This window comes from Haliotis rufescens, unplaced genomic scaffold, assembly GCF_023055435.1.
Source record: "Haliotis rufescens isolate VD_foot unplaced genomic scaffold, xgHalRufe1.0.p SCAF_16, whole genome shotgun sequence".
Classification (NCBI taxonomy): Eukaryota; Metazoa; Mollusca; class Gastropoda; order Lepetellida; family Haliotidae; genus Haliotis; species Haliotis rufescens.
The window spans coordinates 5,479,421-5,499,790 of NW_025963846.1; the positions used below are offsets into that span (position 1 = coordinate 5,479,421).

Genomic DNA, 20,370 nt, shown 5'->3' on the forward strand with positions numbered 1-20,370 from the left:
CCAATATATTTGTATTTAACTAATGTTGGTAATAAACTGAAACTAAAAACCCAAGAATTTTGTTGTGAGTCATGTCCAGTGATGAACATGAAATAACAGATGCCCAGCTTCCTATATGAGTTGAAAGCCAAGGTAAACCAGTTCCAGGACGTTAAATGACATTATTTCCATCTACTGAGGATTTACATTTGATATAGACTTAACGGTAAAAAAGGTAACTGTGCTGACCGTTTAACTCAGTTGCGGATTCCAGTTACCTGGTATTTTGCCAACATTTGGATCGTGTTAAGACTTCTGGTGATGCTCATGTCCAAATTCACTGCCAAGACATTATCCCTACAAGCACATGGTCAGCAACCTTCAGAACTGACACCCTGTGGGAAGTCTAGTTCCAGTAGTTCCAGGACAATGAAATGTCCTGACTTATTACTGGATGTCGGTTAACAACAGACATAATCCCTACAAGCACATGGTCAGCGCCCTTCAGAATTGACACCCTGCGGGAAGTCTAGTTCCAGGACAATGAAATGTCCTGACTTATTACTGGATGTCGGTTAACAACAGACATTATCCCTACAAGCACATGGTCAGCGCCCTTCAGAACTGTAACCCTGTGGGAAGTCTAGTTCCAGTAGTGCCAGGACAATGAAATGTCCTGACTTATTACTGGATGTCGGTTAACAACAGACATTATCCCTACAAGCACATGGTCAGCGCCCTTCAGAACTGTAACCCTGTGGGAAGTCTAGTTCCAGTAGTTCCAGGACAATGAAATGTCCTGACTTATTACTGGATGTCGGTTAACAACAGACATTATCCCTACAAGCACATGGTCAGCGACCTTCAGAACTGTAACCCTGTGGGAAGTCTAGTTCCAGTAGTTCCAGGACAATGAAATGTCCTGACTTATTACTGGATGTCGGTTAACAACAGACATAATCCCTACAAGCACATGGTCAGCGACCTTCAGAACTGACACCCTGTGGGAAGTCTAGTTCCAGGACAATGAAATGTCCTGACTTATTACTGGATGTTGGTTAACAACAGACATAATCCCTACAAGCACATGGTCAGCGACCTTCAGAACTGACACCCTGTGGGAAGTCTAGTGCCAGGACAATGAAATGTCCTGACTTATTACTGGATGTCGGTTAACAACAGACATTATCCCTACAAGCACATGGTCAGCGACCTTCAGAACTGACACCCTGTGGGAAGTCTAGTTCCAGGACAATGAAATTTCTTACATGTACTGGACATACAGACGTTGCCAGCACAAAGTAACTACTGTAAAACTTGCAATTAATGCGTCTCTAAAAGAATGCGACCGTTGGCCCCTAGCCAAAAATGAGACTCAATATGAATGTGACACCCCCTCCCCTCAAGCATCAGTGGATTTATATCTAAACAAAATGTCCTGTCAGGTTTACAGGAGAATCCTCACCTTAATCCAACCACTCACCAAATAGCACCGCTTATTAACGCTGAGTAGAGTACTTCAGCTAAAACCATACGTGCGCGCTGGCTCGTGTCGGCCTTTGATGCAGTCACAAAGAGCAAAGACACCGTGTTGGGTGGCATCTGTCTGGACTTGCAGGTGTGATCAGTGATGACATGAGTGAGAAGAACGCTTGTCTTGACCCCAGCAGTGACAATTCACAGGATGTAATTAGTGTTTGAATGACATTGTATATATACTTGTAACAAGTGCTGCTCAATAAACAGATGTGGAATACATAGTTGTTTGTTTTCAGCGTATGTCTAAGTTGGTATTTCTGGTATCCAAAATGTCTTATTGTTGATATAAATGAGATGTTTAATAATGCGAGCAAAGACCACTCGCATTTTTTGCATTTAATTCACGCTTGCGTTAATATAAAGATTTACAGTATCAAATGAAAACACAACAAAACTTATTGAAGTATTTTTCAGTTTTTATTTTGCTGGCTAGTGGTGGCATAGCAGCAAATAAGGACTGCTATAGATACAGCACTGTTTGAACATGGAGAAAGTTGGCAATACAAACTAGTAGTAATCATGGTCAACATGCAGACAGTAGAAATACCTCGCCATGCATCAAACTGAAGCACACGAAATAATATAATAATTCATATCAAAATATCTTTGTAAATTTCATCAAAAGTGTTGCTTGAACGACAGTAGTAGCCACCGAAAATATATTTTGAGAATGCATATTTGCAGTGGCTATATCTTTCTAGGTCAAAATACAACCTCTGGTGCGAGGTGTATGAATATCGTTTTTGTATAAGGCAATTATACCCTTCTCAAAACAGTTAACTCGTTATACTTTCCTGCACACCAACAAGCACATGACAACATCTATGTTACATGTACACAGCACACAATCTGTAAAAAAAGTTTTTTTTTCAAAAACACAAGCACAAATATTTCTAAATTTCAAAAAATTAAAAGCACTTTGAGTAATCTATGTGATCATAAATTTACAAACAGATCAATAAATAATCCCCTAATAAGCTGTACACATACATATCTACAAATGGACTGCTAATATATACACACATCTCCTTGGATCCAGTATAAAACTCGGCCCTCTCCGTGGCCCGTCTACCTAAGAACAAAAGACTAGTCGAGGCCAACACAATCCCAACAAGCAAGGCCAACCTCCTGCCAGGTACTACCATATGTCAGTCATTAACATCAGCCAATTCTTCAAGTCCTCGCTTCCTGTCAGTTTGATATACCGGTAACAGGCTTTGAACAGTATTTCAGTTATATCATGACGTCTTTTCCAGTTTAATCACGCGTCAACATAATATGGGTGTTAAGTTTGAAGTGATGTGAGTTGAATGTTTACGAATTCAGTGAAGCCCACGCGTATTGGTTTGGTGCTGACAAACCTGGAAACTTTACCAGGGAGAATCTGAGATTTAAACCATGATCATAGGTTTCTGGCATGCCTAAGGGGCATAACTCTGCACAGTGAATTAGACGACTGGGCCCCCCAAGTTCTAACTTCTTACAATACTCTGAAGGAGTAAGATCCAACATGAAGACCTGAAACTTTTCATGGATACGTTTTTTGTTTGTCAATACATTTCAGGGCTATGTTGCCCCTTCAACAGGTGAAGTGGCAGGAAATGGCCCGAAAATGTTGATATAAACAATAAAGGAGTTGTTATCCACACAGAGATTATTTGCCAAATGTGTTTTGCATATAGTAAATATCATATATCAGGAACAAAAATTGTATTATGTGAACCCTTGGCGAGCATAATACATACTTTTTATTCTTAATATTTATTTATGATATGGAAGTACACAAGGGTAATTATCCCTTTCCCACATAAAGTCAATCCTGAAATAATCAAAGTTTAAGACATTTACATTCACAAATGTAACTACAGAAATTGTGTAGGAATACAAAGACGAGTGAACTGCCCTATTCATAACATAGTGCCAAATAATTTGCAGCCATGTTAATTTACTTAAGTGCTCACACATCCGGGAACTTCTAAACAATTTGGTGAACCGTATAGAAAGGGTTTTGAGAAAGCAGACATCGGATCAATGTACTGACATCATTATAAAGTAGTTCCTGCTCAGTGACCTCATTTACATATTTATCAGATTGTGATACCAATGTTATCTGACTGGTTTATCACATCGATCACAGTAACCATTATATGATAAAGAGTTTGATGTCTTCATGTTTAACCATCTTCTAAATGCCTACAAATTTATTATCAGGCTTGTTCACATCTCACTTTGGACGACATCTTCCTGAGGCAAGGGAGTTAACTGACTGTTATAGTCCAGTTTCCACCCTTGCCGAACCAGGCTTGAATTTCTGGGCTCGTGGCTAAATAAATAAATAAAAAAAATAAAAAATAAATAGTTGAGTGTCGTCCACTGATCGTCTTGGGCTTAATTAAGTGTTGCTACTTCAGAATCGGCAAAATGAAATGAAAATGCTGTACAGTCTACACCTCCAAAAGCCTGCCATAAATGTCAGTATCAAAACGACAACAAATATACACACATCTTGAAGTCATGCCCAGCATGCAGAAGTGAACAGAAACGGACATTATCACTTGCCAGTTTTATACAGGTTAGTTCTGTGTAGGACATATTGAAAAAAGCTTCCAGGCATTTTTCAGCTTCAAAATATTCTCATTGAAACTATAAACCTACCTACCTAGGTTCAAAAATAGTGATTAAAAACCAAATCTCATTAAAATCAAACCTTAGTTCTCGCGTCCACTAAACAAAGATCTGAAGACATCCCATTAGGGGTCACGTCACAGGGTATTCCGAATGTTAGTTCCGGGTTTAAAGACTGAATCCATAAAATCTAGACCATCTATTAGCCATTCTAGAATGTTCTTTTGTTTAGGTTTCAAATTTGTAATCGGGAATTTGTCAAAATATGTTGCGAAGCGTAGACGCCAATTTGAAATAAGTGCCGTAAAGTACGAGAAAGCTGCCTTCTGATTGGTTATTCCATTGGTCAGTCAAAGTTGCGCAAGGTCGGTCTGACGTGACCTGTAATGGGATGTCCTCAGATCTTTGTTTAGCGGCAGCGAGAACTAAGATCTGATTTTAATGAGATTGTTAAAAAACCCTAAGGTCTACTAGTGCATGGGCATTGTGTTGAATACAGTTCAGGGCTGAACAACAAGAAAAAGATCGGAAAGTCCAAACATAAATATCATTACTTTTTCAGAGTAATTCTTTCAAATTTGTGCCAGGAAGAACTTCATTGCCAACATACTATTTCTTTTCTGAAATGGACCTTCCTGGACAGCCATCATACATATAACAGGTTTAGACGTTATGGCTAAGCCTTATATTTTATTAAGTTGGTTTACGAGACCGACCGACTGACCAAAAGACATTGAAATTAGAAAAATTAAAATAAAATGACTTTTGACAATTATTGTTTTGTCCAACGCTGTTTTACAACTAATAAAATTAAAAAGCTACAAGATTGCTGTTTGTTAGAAATGGTGAATAATACAACAATCTTTATTCTAACAAAAAAGATAAAAAAAACCCCCCAAAAACCTTAACAATTATCTTTCAGTAGCTTGCCATGTTGAAACATGTTTGGTTTTTCATTTATTGCTAGCAGTACTAATCTGGAAGGTGAAATGTCGGCCACCTACTATTCCATTGAATTTGAGGCCAATCGTTTTGTAAACCAACTAATAAAAAACCAAAAAACCCAATGAAGCTACCGTATATCGCTGTGTATAAGGCGACCCCACGTATAAGACGACCCCCCTGTACACGCCCTAAAAATCGAAATGCGAAGTTTTATTGTCAAATGCTTGGCTGGCTATCGGACGCCAGTTGACATCGCCAGTGGAAAAAAATGTGAGATCTTCGACTCCGTGTATAAGAGTCTTCTTAGCGCCCTCATTTTAGGTACGAAAAACTCGCCTTATACACAGCGATATACGGTAATGTTTATTTATGGTGCTGGAACTAAAAAATACTCAGCTTGTTTACCTGAAGCAAGGCGGAAAAGGGAAACCTCAATTTCCATAGTTAAATGACTGATTAAATGTGGCGACCACACACAACAGTCCCAGCAAACCTAGATAAAACACAAGCCATCATGTCAGTCAGGATTAAATTCCCACTACAAAATTACCATGGTTACTGTATAATTAAGACTGTAGGTAACCTACGGATACACATATTAGTGGTTATTCCAAAGAATTGTACATGCCTATATCGACACAAAATGAATGTTATCCTCATGGTTGATACATTTTTGTATCATGTATCGATACCAAACAGATGTCAACCCTATGCATGGTATCCCTGTATCGATACAATATGGATGCTATCCCCACACAATACATTGCTGTATCATGTATCAGGACTAAACAGATGTCAACCCTATGCATGGTATCCCTGTATAGATACAATATGGATGTTATCACAACACGATACATGGCTGTATCATGTATCAGGACTAAACAGATGTCAACCCTATGCATGGTATCCCTGTATCGACACAATATGCATGTTATCACCACACGATACATGGCTGTATCATGTATCAATACCAAACAGATGTCAACCCTATGCATGGTATCCCTGTATCGATACAATATGGATGTTATCCCCACACGATACATTGATGTATCATGTATCAATACTAAACAGATGTCATCACAACACAAGTCAATAAATACCCGTTAAAAACACACGTATCACAGACAACATCCAGCAAACATGACTGAAAGACAATCTTCGTCAAACATCACTTCTTACAACAAAGTACACATAGCAGGCCTGGTCATCACCAGTCCCCATAAAAACCTGTTCCTCAACAATCAACGATGACAAGTCTAGATTGACTGCGCTTATGCTAATTTGTGTATCTAACCAGAACAGTTATACAGGCTGATGTCCTATTTTTTGGTTAAACTTTGGGTGGTTGAAGAGCTTTGAGGAGGTTGGGGTGGAGGTTTTGAGGTGAGGGGGTAGGGTGGTGGAAGTCAGAGGGGGTTGGGTAGACCTGTGAAAGGGGTGGGGTGGAGCTGAGAGGGGGTTAGATAGACCTACCGCTTGGTGGGGTGGAGCTGAGAGGGGGTTGGGTAGACCTACCGCTTGGTGGGGTGGAGCTGAGAGGGGGTTGCGTAGATCTACTAAGTGGTGGGGTGGAGCTGAGAGGGGGTTGGGTAGACCTAGGGTTTGGTGGGGTGGATCTGAGAGGGGGTTGGGTAGACCTACGAAGTGGTGGGGTGGAGCTGAGAGGGGCTGGGTAGACCTACAAAGTGGTGGGGTGGAGTTGAGAGGGGGTTGGGTAGACCTACAAAGTGGTGGGGTGGAGTTGAGAGGGGGTTGGGTAGATCTACCATGAGGTGGGGTGGAGCTGAGAGGGGGTTGGGTAGACCTACAAAGTGGTGGGGTGGAGTTGAGAGGGGGTTGGGTAGATCTACCACGTGGTGGGGTGGAGCTGAGAGGGGGTTGGGTAGATCTACGAAGTGGTGGGGTGGAGTTGAGAGGGGCTGGGTAGACCTACAAAGTGGTGGGGTGGAGTTGAGAAGAGGTTGGGTAGACCTATGAAGTGGTGGGGTGGATCTGTGTGGGGGTTGGGTAGACCTACGAAGTGGTGGGGTGGAGCTGATAGAGAGTTGGGTAGAAAGTTCTTGCTAGAAATAGTCACACACTATTATTTTGATATGTAGCATTTGACAATACTATTAAAACATACATTTGTAAGGTGAACCCTTTACAGATTATAAACAAAACTGTCAATCAGCTTCTCACTGGAACCTGCCCAATGGTCAAAGGGGGACAACTTTTGTCATGATACGATCTCCATCACTTAACCGCTATGTATATCACAAGGACCTATATACTTCATGCATATCTTGAGTCATATCAGGATAATTATTATCATTACTACAATTATTATTTATGTCTGTAAAATAACCATAATATAGTGAATTGATACAGCTATGTTGTTGATACATATCATGCACTGGTGATGTGAACCAATCAGATGTCCAGCATTCAGCTTCACAGTCTTAGTCCGGACCAATTTGTTATTTTTGACTTGCAGGTTTTTTTGGCCAATAGGCCCAAACTGAGAAATCAAAATGGAAAATTTTGTAGGAAATTGTGTAGGATCATCTTAAAAAGAAGAAGAAAAATTTGATCTGGTCTACGTTCATTAAACAATATTATTCATAATCAAGGACTATGTTATATTAACATAAAAATTGTTCTTTTAAGGCAATAACCTCTAGAAACGGCTTGTGACCCTTCAGTACACGCTTCTCTGTGTTTAACAGGAACCTGCAATAAGCTTTCAAGATGTAATTATTTGATCAGGACTACCATGGTTACTGGTATGACTGTAATGAAAACAAGATCTATGTATAATACACACAACCACAATTAGACCTAAATAAAACAGTGCGTTTGCTATTCAATCAGATTATAACATACCCTTATGTATGTTTCAGTTTGGATGCAATAAACATACACTCACACAATAAAACTTGTTATAGTAATTTTTTTTGGTGTATTTGAAGAAAGGAAATAGCCTGGAAATGCAAACAATAATTAGGGTAGATACAGTGAGAAATGCTGCAGAGAAGTAAAAAATATAATATTTTTCATGTGTCAGACATTGCATAACAAAAGCAAAAATATTCACAAGCGAAGTAAAGCTGATCATCTCCTCCTCTTGCGAATTACAACTTTACACTCTGACTGGGGCTCGACTTCGTATGCCCCCACCTCGGTGCAACTCCCTCCAAGCCAAGAACTCGGGATTTCTGCATCTTCCTCCAGGTAGGGGTTGCCTTGGGCAGTGCTGGGGACCCCGGGGGTGGGGCTGGAGGTCCCCACCCCATCACTGGACACCCCCAGAGGGGGACTAGGAGCTGTATCACTGCTGGGCATGGACAGAGCTTTAGACAGCTGAGGGTACTGGTCAGACTTGCGATGCAGCCCCCTGGATGCCGCTGTCTCCATAGCCTTCTCCAGCGAAAGTCTAAAATTGGCACGGGCTAGTTGCAGTTTCTGGCGGGACATGCAAGGAGCACTGTTTTCTTTGGTTTTTCGGATCTGCTTTGGATTTGTACAAGACTTAGAGTCCAATCTGATACGCTTTTGTGCAGTGGGGCCACCAATATTTGTCAACGGGATGCCAACATACGTGTTGCTTGGTTTGTTCTCGGAAGCTGACAAAACTCCTGCCCCCAGAACATTCGTTGTCATGGTTTCCGCTGGCATGACCTTTGACATGACCTGATGCTGACCTCCATGAAGTCCCGACTGGACAAATGAGACCCCATCAAACTGTCTCCTCGTAGGGTCATACCCATGTCCGTTACTCTCCACCGACACAACCCTCTTCCGGGGCACATCACTCATCTTACGAGGACTTGGAATAAAATGGCTCTTGTAAGGACTCCTGGAGACTGCCATCTTGTAGGGACTGGTGCTGGAGGTCAGACCTCTTTTGCCCGGACTCAGAATCCTCAGCGGACTCTTTAAAGGACTCTTGAAAAGACCTTCAAGCAAACCAATGTCAACTTCGTTATCTAAACTAAAAAGGTTTTCTTCAAAATTTTCAATGAAGTTTTTGTCCCAGTCATCCAGCAGGGGCAGGTCATGATTTGTGGGTCTGGGGGAAGTGAGGTCATCGATCACCGACGCCATCATAGCGATCTTGGATGGACTCTGCTGCACAAGGCTGGATGTGTATAATGGTGGTGGTGGCTGCTGCTGCTGCTGCTGTTGCATCAAGTGGGGGAAACTAGAGGGTCCGGTGGCCGGAGGAGAGAAGTAACCACTGTCGAAGGACGTCTCGCTCTCCAAACTCTGGCGTTTGGGCGTGTTGTCTGTGTAGTAGACATGTTGTGTTGGTGTGATGGAAGATGTGGAATCGGTCCCGGGGTCTGCTATGCTATCCACACTGTCAGGGACATACAGCATTGTTCTACACCCGTGCTCTGCAACAAACAAGCACATTTCTTAGCAAGAGCTCAACATCAGAGCAGGCATTATCTAGGATTTTAAACTAAGTGCCCTGGGCAGGCAAATTGGATAAAACCCTTTATTTTCCTCCCTAAATACTGGGGTATTTTAACATTGCATTCAGTCTGATAATATAAAAGTACTTAAACTAATCATTCAAGACTCATTCTCTTTGTTTGTACTGTTATCAGTGATAAACAGTCTTGCCTCGTTTATACGGACACTTGCGTCATTTCACAATTCGTCCGTATAAACGAATTTCCGTATAACTGAAACCAGCTTCTTACTGGAAGAGTTACTTCCCTTCAATAATTTTCCGGAAGATCTAGCCACTTCTGTTTGTCTTTTAAAATGTCACCAATTGTCGATTTTCTTATGGTTTCTCCAAATTCAGTGGCATAATGCTTACTGATGGTTTCCAAACTTGCTGACGGGTGTTTTTCCTTAAACAGACAAATTTCCCTTTTTTCGCGTGCTGTAACTGCGTGTCGCTTACGTTTCGCTGGTTGACAGGCCATACACACAGTTTGAAGTCACAACTTTGACCTCCACAGACGCCATATTTATCGAATGGGGTTTCATGTACAATAAACAAGCTCGTCTCAAACGTAACTCAGTGTCATTTGGTTAATTGACTTCTCACGAATCAAAGGATTACCACCAGCAGAAGGATTACCACCAGCGGAAGTGTATTGTCCGGGTAAGTGAGACAATTTTGTGTGCGTTTCAGTGTTTTGTGTATGATAATGACCATCCTGTCTGGAAACTGAATTTCCGTATATACGGGTAAATTTATATAGTAATTATTTCGTTTTGAATGAAAATCGTCCGGGAACCTGAAGTCCGTATAAGCGGGGCATGACTGTACAAGTTAAATCTACAAAGCTGTATAACAATGTAAATGTGCAATTCTGTATGTAATGAGTCAAGAGTTGAATGTTCTTTTAGAAGCATACATTGTTTACCCACAAAAGATCCACCATGGTCGCATCCATATGAAATGGAAAGTAAAACGTGTGTTTCTGTGGTGGTTTTTTTATGCAAACAAATGACAAATTACAAGAAACAATAACTAAACAAGATGAAGTCATCTATATCCCCTGCCCATTTTAACACGTAATGGTCCCAACATTTCTCTTAGCCCATGTCAAAATAGCTGCAATGGAAATTCTAAAATAAACATTTCTAAAACGCCTTAATATCAAATGGCACCAGTTCAGTATGTCCTTTATATATAGACATGCAATGTTTTACAAGGAAATATTTTACAGATTATTTGTTATACTCCATAAGTGAACCCACCCTATATGAAAACTTAAATCCATCTTGTTGCCATGGAAACATAAAAAATAAAAATTTCTAAAATTTCTTAATAGCAAAAGGCACCAGTTCAGCATGTACCTGACAAACCTGCAAAGTTTGATGAAAAAATATTGAACTGTTTATGAGTTATGCTCCGGAAACGAACCCTACCCTCACAGAACCTAAGTCCATCTAGTTGCCATGGAAACGTAAAAAATAAAAATTTCTAAAATTTCTAAATAGCAAAAAGCAATAGTTCACCATGTACTTGACAGACCTGCAAAGCTTCCTGAAAAAATATTGAACGGTTTCTGAGTTATGCTCCATAAACGAAACATGACGCACGGAGCCCGGTTCTATATTAATTAGGACACTCTATATTCCAATTTGGAAATTTTTCTGACATTTGCTGCAGACTTGGGGCCGAAAGTGGGACTTGGACTAGGTCTAGAGTCAGTGATTTGGGTTTAACGCCGCTTTTAACAGTATTACAGTTACATCACGGCGTGTCAGCTTAATGTGGGAGGAAAGCCTGAAGTGATGCAGGTCTCAGGCATTTACCACTTCGGTGAAACCAACGAGCACAGGTATGGTGCTGACAAACCTAGAAACATAATCGAGGAGAACCAGGATTCGAACCCACAATCATAGGTTTCTGATGTGCCCAAGGGACGCAACTCTGCACAGCGAATCACGGCACCTCAGACGACTGGGCCACCCGTGCCCATGACTAGGTCTAGATAAGCCTCTGCAAAGAAATGAATGAATTGTCCCACACTTCCACCTTAACTAACATAGGTTGTTTTGATCTCCAACGGCAACACACATACATGTTCTACATCCTCACCAGGATTGAAATTGGACATGGAGGTCAAGAGGTCCTTGTCTTTACCGATGCCTGGGGCCCCCCTATATTTCAAACACTGTGATCACTGTATGTTTCTATGTTGTTTAACACCCCCCTCAGCAATGTTCCTGCTATATGAAGGCAGCCATTACAAAATCGAGTCTGGACCAGACAATCCAGGAATCCATGCAGTTGAGGTACAAGGGCACTATCATCCAGCCTCGCAATGTAGTTCACACTGTATGGATGAAAGGGTTCCCACAATCCCCTGTGTTGCAGACATGTAAACATTCCGACTGTCAATTTGAAGGGAAATTCAAAAGGAAAAAATGAATGATTTCGTAATATTTTTAAGTTAATATGACTGAAACTGATAAATCTATCAAAAGTTTTGAACATGTGTATTTAAGGAGTCATGGTTGCTTCATTTTGATAGTATTGTGATCTATTGCTGGAAATAATGATTTTGTTAATGGCAGTCAGAAGTTTAACAGATAATATTATAGAGCATAGTGATTCTAACAGACATTGAAGACCCGTGAAGATCCAGGGTAGAATAGGTTTTCATCAACCCATGCTTGCTGTTAAAGGCAACTATGCTTGTCGTAAGAGGCGACTAACGGGATCAGGTGGTCAGGTTTGCCAAACCAAACCACAGACAAAGGAAGTGTAGAAAATATATTTTATGCAACAGACAAAAACCGTCCATATTTAAATTAGCTATTATACTACAATTTCAAAAATATAATCTAACAATAACATAATCTATTATACATCATGAACAAAACAGAAACTGTTAGTTTTTAAAGACAATCTTGAAATTTCCTAATGTACAGAAAATCATTTCGAAATTGGCTTTGACTTCACATTTATAAACATACCCCTGCACGAATGTTTTGTGCTTTTGAACATTGTTGAATGTTTCATTAGTCTCTTTAAAAATGAGATGTGCCATTGAGGACTTCACTTCTGACAACTAACCTAGGAAACATGGAACAGTAATCTCAATTCATTACTGCTTGTCAGATGACAGCCACAGAAACTTGGTCAACCAGTATTTTTTTTTTATCTTTCGCTTAATTACTGTTTTTTTCGGGTTTGTCCCCATCTGGTATTTGATATCTTTCACTTGTTAGTAAAAACCCTCAAACTATTTCACCACTGGCATCTTGCCTTGAAACTATGAACAGTGCACACGACAGGATGTAATATAGTAAACTCGAAACATTGAGTGACATCGCTTACTGAAGACTAATGGCCTCGTTATTGCTGTAATATAAGTTGTAGCAGTATCGCACATGCACATAAGGGAGGTAACTGAAAATTAACCTTTATCTTTGCGAACTTGAACTTTTCAATTAAGGAAATATATTTCGAAGGTATTCGGTGTATATCATAAAAATTTCTACTTGAAATCACCTGATATACCGCACATAAAAAATATTTAGATATATTGTGATAAGTACCATGGAAAGAATTTACCTCAAATTACTGATATAGTGGTAATACCGCTCATCCCTAAATAAAATATTGTATATATGTTGGACACTTGTTCAGTAATTTAAGCAACACCATATTTCACATAAAAAAGTTTGTGCACAAATGGCCAAGAAAGGTGTTTTTTTTCTCAATAAGGCTTCCAAATAAAGAAATTTAGATTGGAACTGAGGAAATTAGGGAGACACCACTAATGTGGTCGATAAGGAAGTTCATCAGTACGGAGGTGTCTTTGGAAATACAGAAAACACAAATGCCATACTATGTCAACTAGCCTTCATTTGGCCAGTGCTCCTTCACAATAGTCATTTGTACTGGATATTGATTCATATGTTGATACATCAATACTTGCTTGAGTTCGCCCTGAAGTCACATCATGGCTGCCACTGCACATGTACTGGAGTATCAGAATGAATCTGAGTGGACAAGTATTCACACTACCGTATTACTACCATAATAAGCAACCCACTCTAATAAGCGCCCACAGCAATATTTGCTGATATATTGGCTAGTGAACAATCCCAATTAGCACCCCTTCCAACTGATCAATGTACACAAGACTTATTTATTCACGTATAATACACACTTGTTTGTTATATGCACCCTTAATTAAGGGCAATTACATTCTTGAAAAATATATCTCTACTACATAAACATTTCAGGCTGTCAGCATAAACCCTGACATCTATCTTTCACCCAAATAAGAGCCCCCTGTTTCTAATTTTGAGAGCGCCCTGGGCACTTATTTTGTCGAATACAGTAGTTGCTAACATGGGGAAGAAGCCATGTTGGGGGGTGCGGGAGGGGAAACAATGCCTGCCAATGTGTCATTGATTTGCTCTTTGATGTTCACCTCATTGATATTCATTCATATAATTTGCTTTCAAATATCAATAATTTAAGTTGTCTTACATGCTTAACACTCTTACAGCCTCGACCCATTTGCACCTTTACTTCTTCTTCAGAGTTTTAATGACATGACCTCCCAAAAATGGAAAAAATGTCAAATAATATCACAATATTCTTCCATGATTTAAACAAGCCAAGTCAACTTTTGTGTGCCATTGCAAAAAACGGAACTACTTTGTTGTTGACTTCACGTTCCTGAGTGAGAGAAATTCTGTGTTAATTTCTAAGTTTGTGATAGGAGAGACCACGTTCCTTCCCGGTGTGTGACACCTTCGTTACACTCTAGGTAACATTGCTGCCACCAATGTGGGCGCGGCCATTACAGGAATCTTGAAATTTGCCCTCTAACCCCAAATGTAGTAATGTTTATGTTTTTGTTTGTGTCTTAGGGAATGCTATCACAGTGAATTTTGAAAAGGTTTACGAACGACCACATTTCCCAGATGAATTTACCTTTTGTTTGTTTGATCACATTGGTTCGAGATTGCAGACGGACGGACAATTAACCAACTTCCCCCTTACATTCTTACTATACCAATTACATGATAGTTGTAATGAAACAAATTCAAATTGACAAACAAAGAAAATAATTTAGCAGGGGTAAGAGAATTTGACATCACAGCAGTCATCACTTGTTTGTAAACATAATGGTCAGTCGGCTGCTAGTTGAACTCCAAGCGTGGTTGTAGCCAGGTATCACAGTGGGGAGTTTTGACAGGTGGCAGCGACAGTATAGAGAGCTCCGCGAACGGGATATCGCTGTGAGGAGCTTGAAGAGACACATCACCGGTGACATCACTTCCAAAATGGAATGATGGTTAATGAATAGGTCCAGGGTATTGATCACAACAGAATGGAGGTGTAATGCACTGGATAAGTGAGGATGACATCTGATGTTTATCCATGTTGATGAAAGTCAATGGTAACTACAATCACCACACTGACTTCACAGCTTTACGACAAAGCCTCATAGTGAACACTGATGAATACAGCTCTGTTGACTCTCACCTGGGAGGTTAATGAAGATGTCATGCAATGGGATGGAGTTTGCGTCGTAATGTTGTTTGCATTGTTTGTGAGTGACACTGCCCACATATTTCCATCTTCACAAGTACTACAGCGATAGAAACTAACAATTCTGGCCCACTAGTCCTTTATAAAAAATAACATAGAAAAACACTTAAGAAGTGCAAATTTCTACTTGTCCTTATGATTCCTTAACTATTGGGCATTTTGGCAAAGACTATAACTATACTAGTTAAACTAGTGCCAATTTCTAACGCTGTACTATAAATTTATTAATCAAATAGTTTGCCTTGCCTCAATTTCACTACTTTACCAGAGCAAACAGGGTTAGAAACTAAAAGTTTTTGTCCACTAGTCCTTATAACGATAACATTTAGCAAAACCGTTAAAATGGGCCAATTTCTACTAGTCCTTATATGATACCTTAACTATTGGGCAGTTTGTAAGACTACAGGACTAGTGCCAATTTCTAACGCTGGCAAACAATTAAAATATTTCTGTCAAAACACCAATTAAAACCTAATCAGATTTCAAGATTAATTCTCTAAGTTAAGGATCCATGCCAGAAGTTTGCAATGTTATCAAAGCTATGCATGCATTAACAGGGTTTTCCGTGACGCACAAATGTAGTGAATGGACACAGAAAAAGAATATACTGCATCCCAAGGGAGGCACAATAATATTCATTGTACCTACAGCTCATCAAGAGCAGTTTTAGGTGCCTGTCATGTGATCCATCAATCATGACCAGTGTACACATGAGCTTTGATTCATTCCAGGGTCTAAAGTAATCAAGACATACTGTACACTACACTATTTCACTACCTTACTGTACCCTCATAGTAATACTGCCTGCAAGGACCCTTAAAAAAATGGGGGGTCATCTGGACTTCCATGTTTGTATGTATGTTTGTATGTCCTGCTATATGGTTGAGGTGAAATGGGGTTTAACGTCGCGTCCAAGATTATTGCACTTATATAGCGACGTGCATGCACATGTATGTGTGTGGCTGCTTGTACTAGTCCGGACTGATGCCGATTTATAGTGCTAGCACACTGAGATACCATGCCGCAGTTTAACATGAATACCCCACTCAGACACAGTATACTGACTCCGAGCCGACCAGTCCTTGTTTCAGCCCCTTAATGCCGAGCGCCAGACAGGGTAACAACAAGTACCATCTTTTAACGTCTTTTGGTATGACACGGCTGGGGATCGAACCCTGGACCTTCCGCTCTCCGGGCGGACGCTCTACCACTAGACCACGGAGGCGGTAGCTCAGCAAGAGCAGTTTAAGGTGTCGGTCATGTGATCCATCAATCATGACCACTGTCCACATGAGCTTTGATTCATTCCAGGCTCTAAAGTAATCAAGACGTACAGTACACTACACTATTTAACTACCTTACTTACAGCACCCTCATAGTCATATTGCCTGCAAGGACCCTTAAAAAAATGGGGGGTCATCTTGACTTCCATTTTTGTATGTATGTTTGTGAGTCCAGCAGTCTGAATATAATCGAGTCTGGATCAGACGGTCCAGTGATTGACATCATGAGCATTGATTCACGCAATAGGGATGCGATGACATGCATCAACCCAGTTAGCAAGCCTGACCACCCGATCATGTTAGTCGCCTCTTACAAAAAGCATGGTCTGCTGAAGACCTATTTTAACCCGGATCTTCACGGGTGAAGACAGTTATTGAGAAAGTGAATATTTCTTTGTTTGGTTTGTTGTTTAACACAGAACTCAGTAATATTCCAGCTATGTGATCAAAAACGGTAAAAGACCAAATCTGGTCCAAAAATACAAGTGACTGATATCATGAGCAATGTCCCATGCTGTAAGGGTATGATGACATCATTAAGTTGGACCACCCAATCCATTTAATAAAATAAGTTGCCTGGGGATCAATTTTAACCTGTAATCCGAATGGGGTGAGAGAATGCATGTTGTTTTACATGGTAGTGAGTGAGTGAGTGAGTGAGTGAGTGAGTGAGTGAGTGAGTTGGGTTAAATGACGCTTTTAACATTATTCCAGTTATATCACGGCGTGTCAGCTTAATGTGGGAGGAAAGCCTGAAGTGATGCAGTTCTAAGACTTCGGTGAAACCCATGAGCATGGGTATGGTGCTGACAAACCTAGAAACATAATTGGCGCGAACCGGGTTTCGAACCCACAATCATAGGTTTCTGGCGTGCCCAAGGGACGCAACTCTGCACAGCAAATCGCGGCGCCTTAGACGACTGGGCCACCCTTATCCCTTCAAAGTAGTAAGACCTTTATCACATCACCAAGTCTGGGCCAGACTTACCAGTGGTTGACTGATGAGGCAACATCCAATGCCTCAAAATCAATCCAGTCACATATTGTGAACACCACATCATCTGTTTGATGGAGATCTAGGATAAACATGATCCTAAATTTCTCTCAACATGCTTAATTAATCCATGTTAAGATCAAGACCAAAAGGCAATCACAAAGTTCAAAACCTTTTCAACATGCCCAAGGTTCTCTCAGAAACATTAAACTTGAAGGCCATGCAAAGTAAGTTTTCCCCATGCTGACTGGCAAAACTCATGTCACACTTGAATATAACCAATGAAAATGTTATCTACAAAATGATGCTGATAAAGATTTGCAAAACATTAATCATCCATAAGAAAAGCTATAATGTACTTTGTACTCTAATTTGTCCCAATTTTCATGTTATTGAGACGCAATGGTAAATTTAGTTACAAAATAGAAGTAAACATATTTTTAAGGAAACGTCGACCGTGAAGTTTACAAATATGTTACAATACCCTAAGAATCAATTTGTGAAATGCTGTGGTACTGAATTCTAAAGATACATATTTATTGTCTGAACAAGATGCGCCTGTGCTTGTAACCTTCTCATGTTACACCACTCATATATTTCCTTACAGTGGTGTCATTTCTTAATAACTTACCGACTACCATGAGGTGAGTTTGACCATATTGAGAAATATTTGTTTCCTAATTGATGAATTTAAGCAGAAGCAAAATGAGCCACACTGAAGTCTGTCTATACATAGTAGGGTGTTGAGAATTCCGCCCCAGACATCAGGGTGCTAACGAAAACAATACAGACTTGGCTAATCTGATCCTTCATGAAACAAATGCAAATTAGATTTTGTACCGTAACTGAACACATGCCTTGGATAAATTACACCTACATCGTCACATATATCAACATATAGTGGCACACAATAACGTCAAGTGTGGTACAACATGATTCTCCTTGTCTAAAATCCTGACACCTGAACTTGCAACTGACAAACTTGTAGGCTTTAGTGTGGTAGACTTCTCCAGCAGTGTAAATGAGGCTGAAAATATGGCAGGCTTCTGACACTGTTGGCAATAGCGTATATTGTATGAAATACTTACGCTTGTCTATATGTCACGACGTTAGATGTGCATATATATGTTAAAAGGTTGCACAATTAAAGTGGTCGAAATATATCGCCGATCGATCACCATTCACAACTTGGCGCCATGGCCGAACCGGAAGTAAAAGTGATTGGCGCGATTTTTCTGCGCTTCAGCCAATGAAATCACGAAGTCACATTAACTGCTGTCTTGTATGCTACTAAAATTAGATACAGGGAGAAGGTATGTGTTCTATTTGTGTACTTATTTCCTGACAAATAGGCCTTTATTGTCTTTGCTATTGCTTAAACTTTAATGCATGCTAAACTTTAACAAGACTGCTAACTGCCCTGCTCAACGGCTTCCCCCAAAGCAGCCCTGATGCCACGTTATGTGTGTGCAAAATGTAGGTCTAGTCTCTCTTGAAGGCCTATTTTCCCGTCATGGTCGAAGACGAGCAAATTTGATACCATGCCGCCGCTAAAAAGGTCGTATTTTCATCGACTTAATAGATCGGCCACCATTTTAGCTGTATGTGTATTTATCATAGTGCAGATTTAAATAAGGATGCTCTCCGAATTGAGCGATCCGTTTCCAATTTGACAGGTTGTGAGTGTAAATAGAACGGGAACGGCGTGGCTGAGCTATGAAATTGACATTTGGTTTCCTGTCCCGATCGATTCGAAGTAAATAATCAATATTAAGCAAATGATGAAATATATAATTTTATTTAACAGACGGTGTATTTCAAAATGAATTCAGCATGTATCTTGTGCGTTTTCATTGTGCGGATAATCCACCGAGACCGCGTTCTCGCTATTGACACATTTGTAAACATAAACTAGACCATGATAACTGGGTCTAGGCAAGGTGCTGTCATTCATTGATTCACACCTGTTTGTGGCCTGAACCAGCAGATCTCCACATCATTTCACAATCTGACATATAAGTTAGTCTTTACACTAATTTCTTAAGATCATTTTGATATTATTCCCCCCCAGTCCATGCTTGAAAACCTGTCTGCAAACTGAAGAGTTTAGAAGGTTTTGTTTGTTTTCTCACTCAGCTTATCTACATGGCCCTTTTGTCTGAGAAATGTCTGACCTCCATATCAAAACCGAACCCAGTAACCTGTTTACATATACAAGTTTCAGTTCATGACCAGTTTATGATAAATAAATCCTAAAATCCCAGTTCCGGTATGAAATAATATGAAGCCTAGATATATTATATATATTACATTCTTATTTTGTTTATGGCTTACCCCTATATTTTTTAAAAAGGTTTACAATTACAAAATAAGTATTTCAGATCGAAAAGTGTTAGTTATTTAGAATAAAGGATTATCCTACACATCACTAATCATGTGGATGTCTGTAATATTTATGAAAATATAGAATCATTTACCGGTTCGCCATGTGCTTGTATTAGGTAAATATACGTGATGCATTCCCTAATTAGATGTTACATAATGAGGATTGCATTGTTTCGCTGGTAAACATTTTTCACATGGGGTCATACCCCCATAAAGTCACTGAAGCTGAACTGCATTCAAGCATGAAATAGGTTGTTCCCCTCACACAACAGAAAGTCAGACATAAAAGAAAGTTGAGAGTATTTTATAATTGGGTTAAAAGTGACAGTTGGAATGTGTTTTGTTCAATCTGATAAGCCAGTAGAAGGCAATACGTAGATTTTAACAGACCCTCAGTATATGCTCCATTGAATCACAACTAGGTGAGTACAAAATTAATGTTAATGTTTCTTTAGGTATTTACCTTCAAGTAAAATTCATTTGTAGGTCATCCCTCTGTGAGTGAAGTGTGTACCTCTGATACCTTTTCCTTAAAAATGACACTCCAGTTTTTATACCCCTACTCTGTACATGCCATGTCTGATGAT

General features: G+C 39.9%; 2 protein-coding genes across 2 annotated transcripts in view; one reads left to right on the forward strand and one right to left on the reverse strand.

The window, feature by feature from the left end:
* Positions 1–1,922: 1,922 nt before the first annotated feature.
* LOC124144224 lies at positions 1,923–18,615 on the reverse strand. Its single transcript, XM_046513521.2, has 2 exons — positions 18,487–18,615; positions 1,923–9,467 (listed from the first exon to the last, which is right to left on the reverse strand). Exon 2 carries the CDS (start codon positions 9,448–9,450, stop codon positions 8,182–8,184), a length of 1,269 nt encoding a protein of 422 aa, XP_046369477.2. The 5' UTR covers positions 9,451–9,467; positions 18,487–18,615; the 3' UTR covers positions 1,923–8,181.
* A 63-nt stretch (positions 18,616–18,678) lies between these two features.
* The window catches only part of LOC124144223 (axoneme-associated protein mst101(2)-like), a 35,245-nt gene continuing 33,553 nt past the window's right edge, over positions 18,679–20,370 (forward strand). Inside the window, exon 1 of the mRNA XM_046513520.2 lies at positions 18,679–18,711. The gene's annotated coding sequence lies outside the window, so the exon portion shown is untranslated. The remainder of the gene's footprint in view (positions 18,712–20,370) is intronic.

Excerpts from the sequence above, each read along its gene's own strand:
- LOC124144224 (XM_046513521.2), bottom strand. The coding sequence starts at position 9,450 with ATGCTGTATGTCCCTGACAGTGTGGATAGCATAGCAGACCCCGGGACC.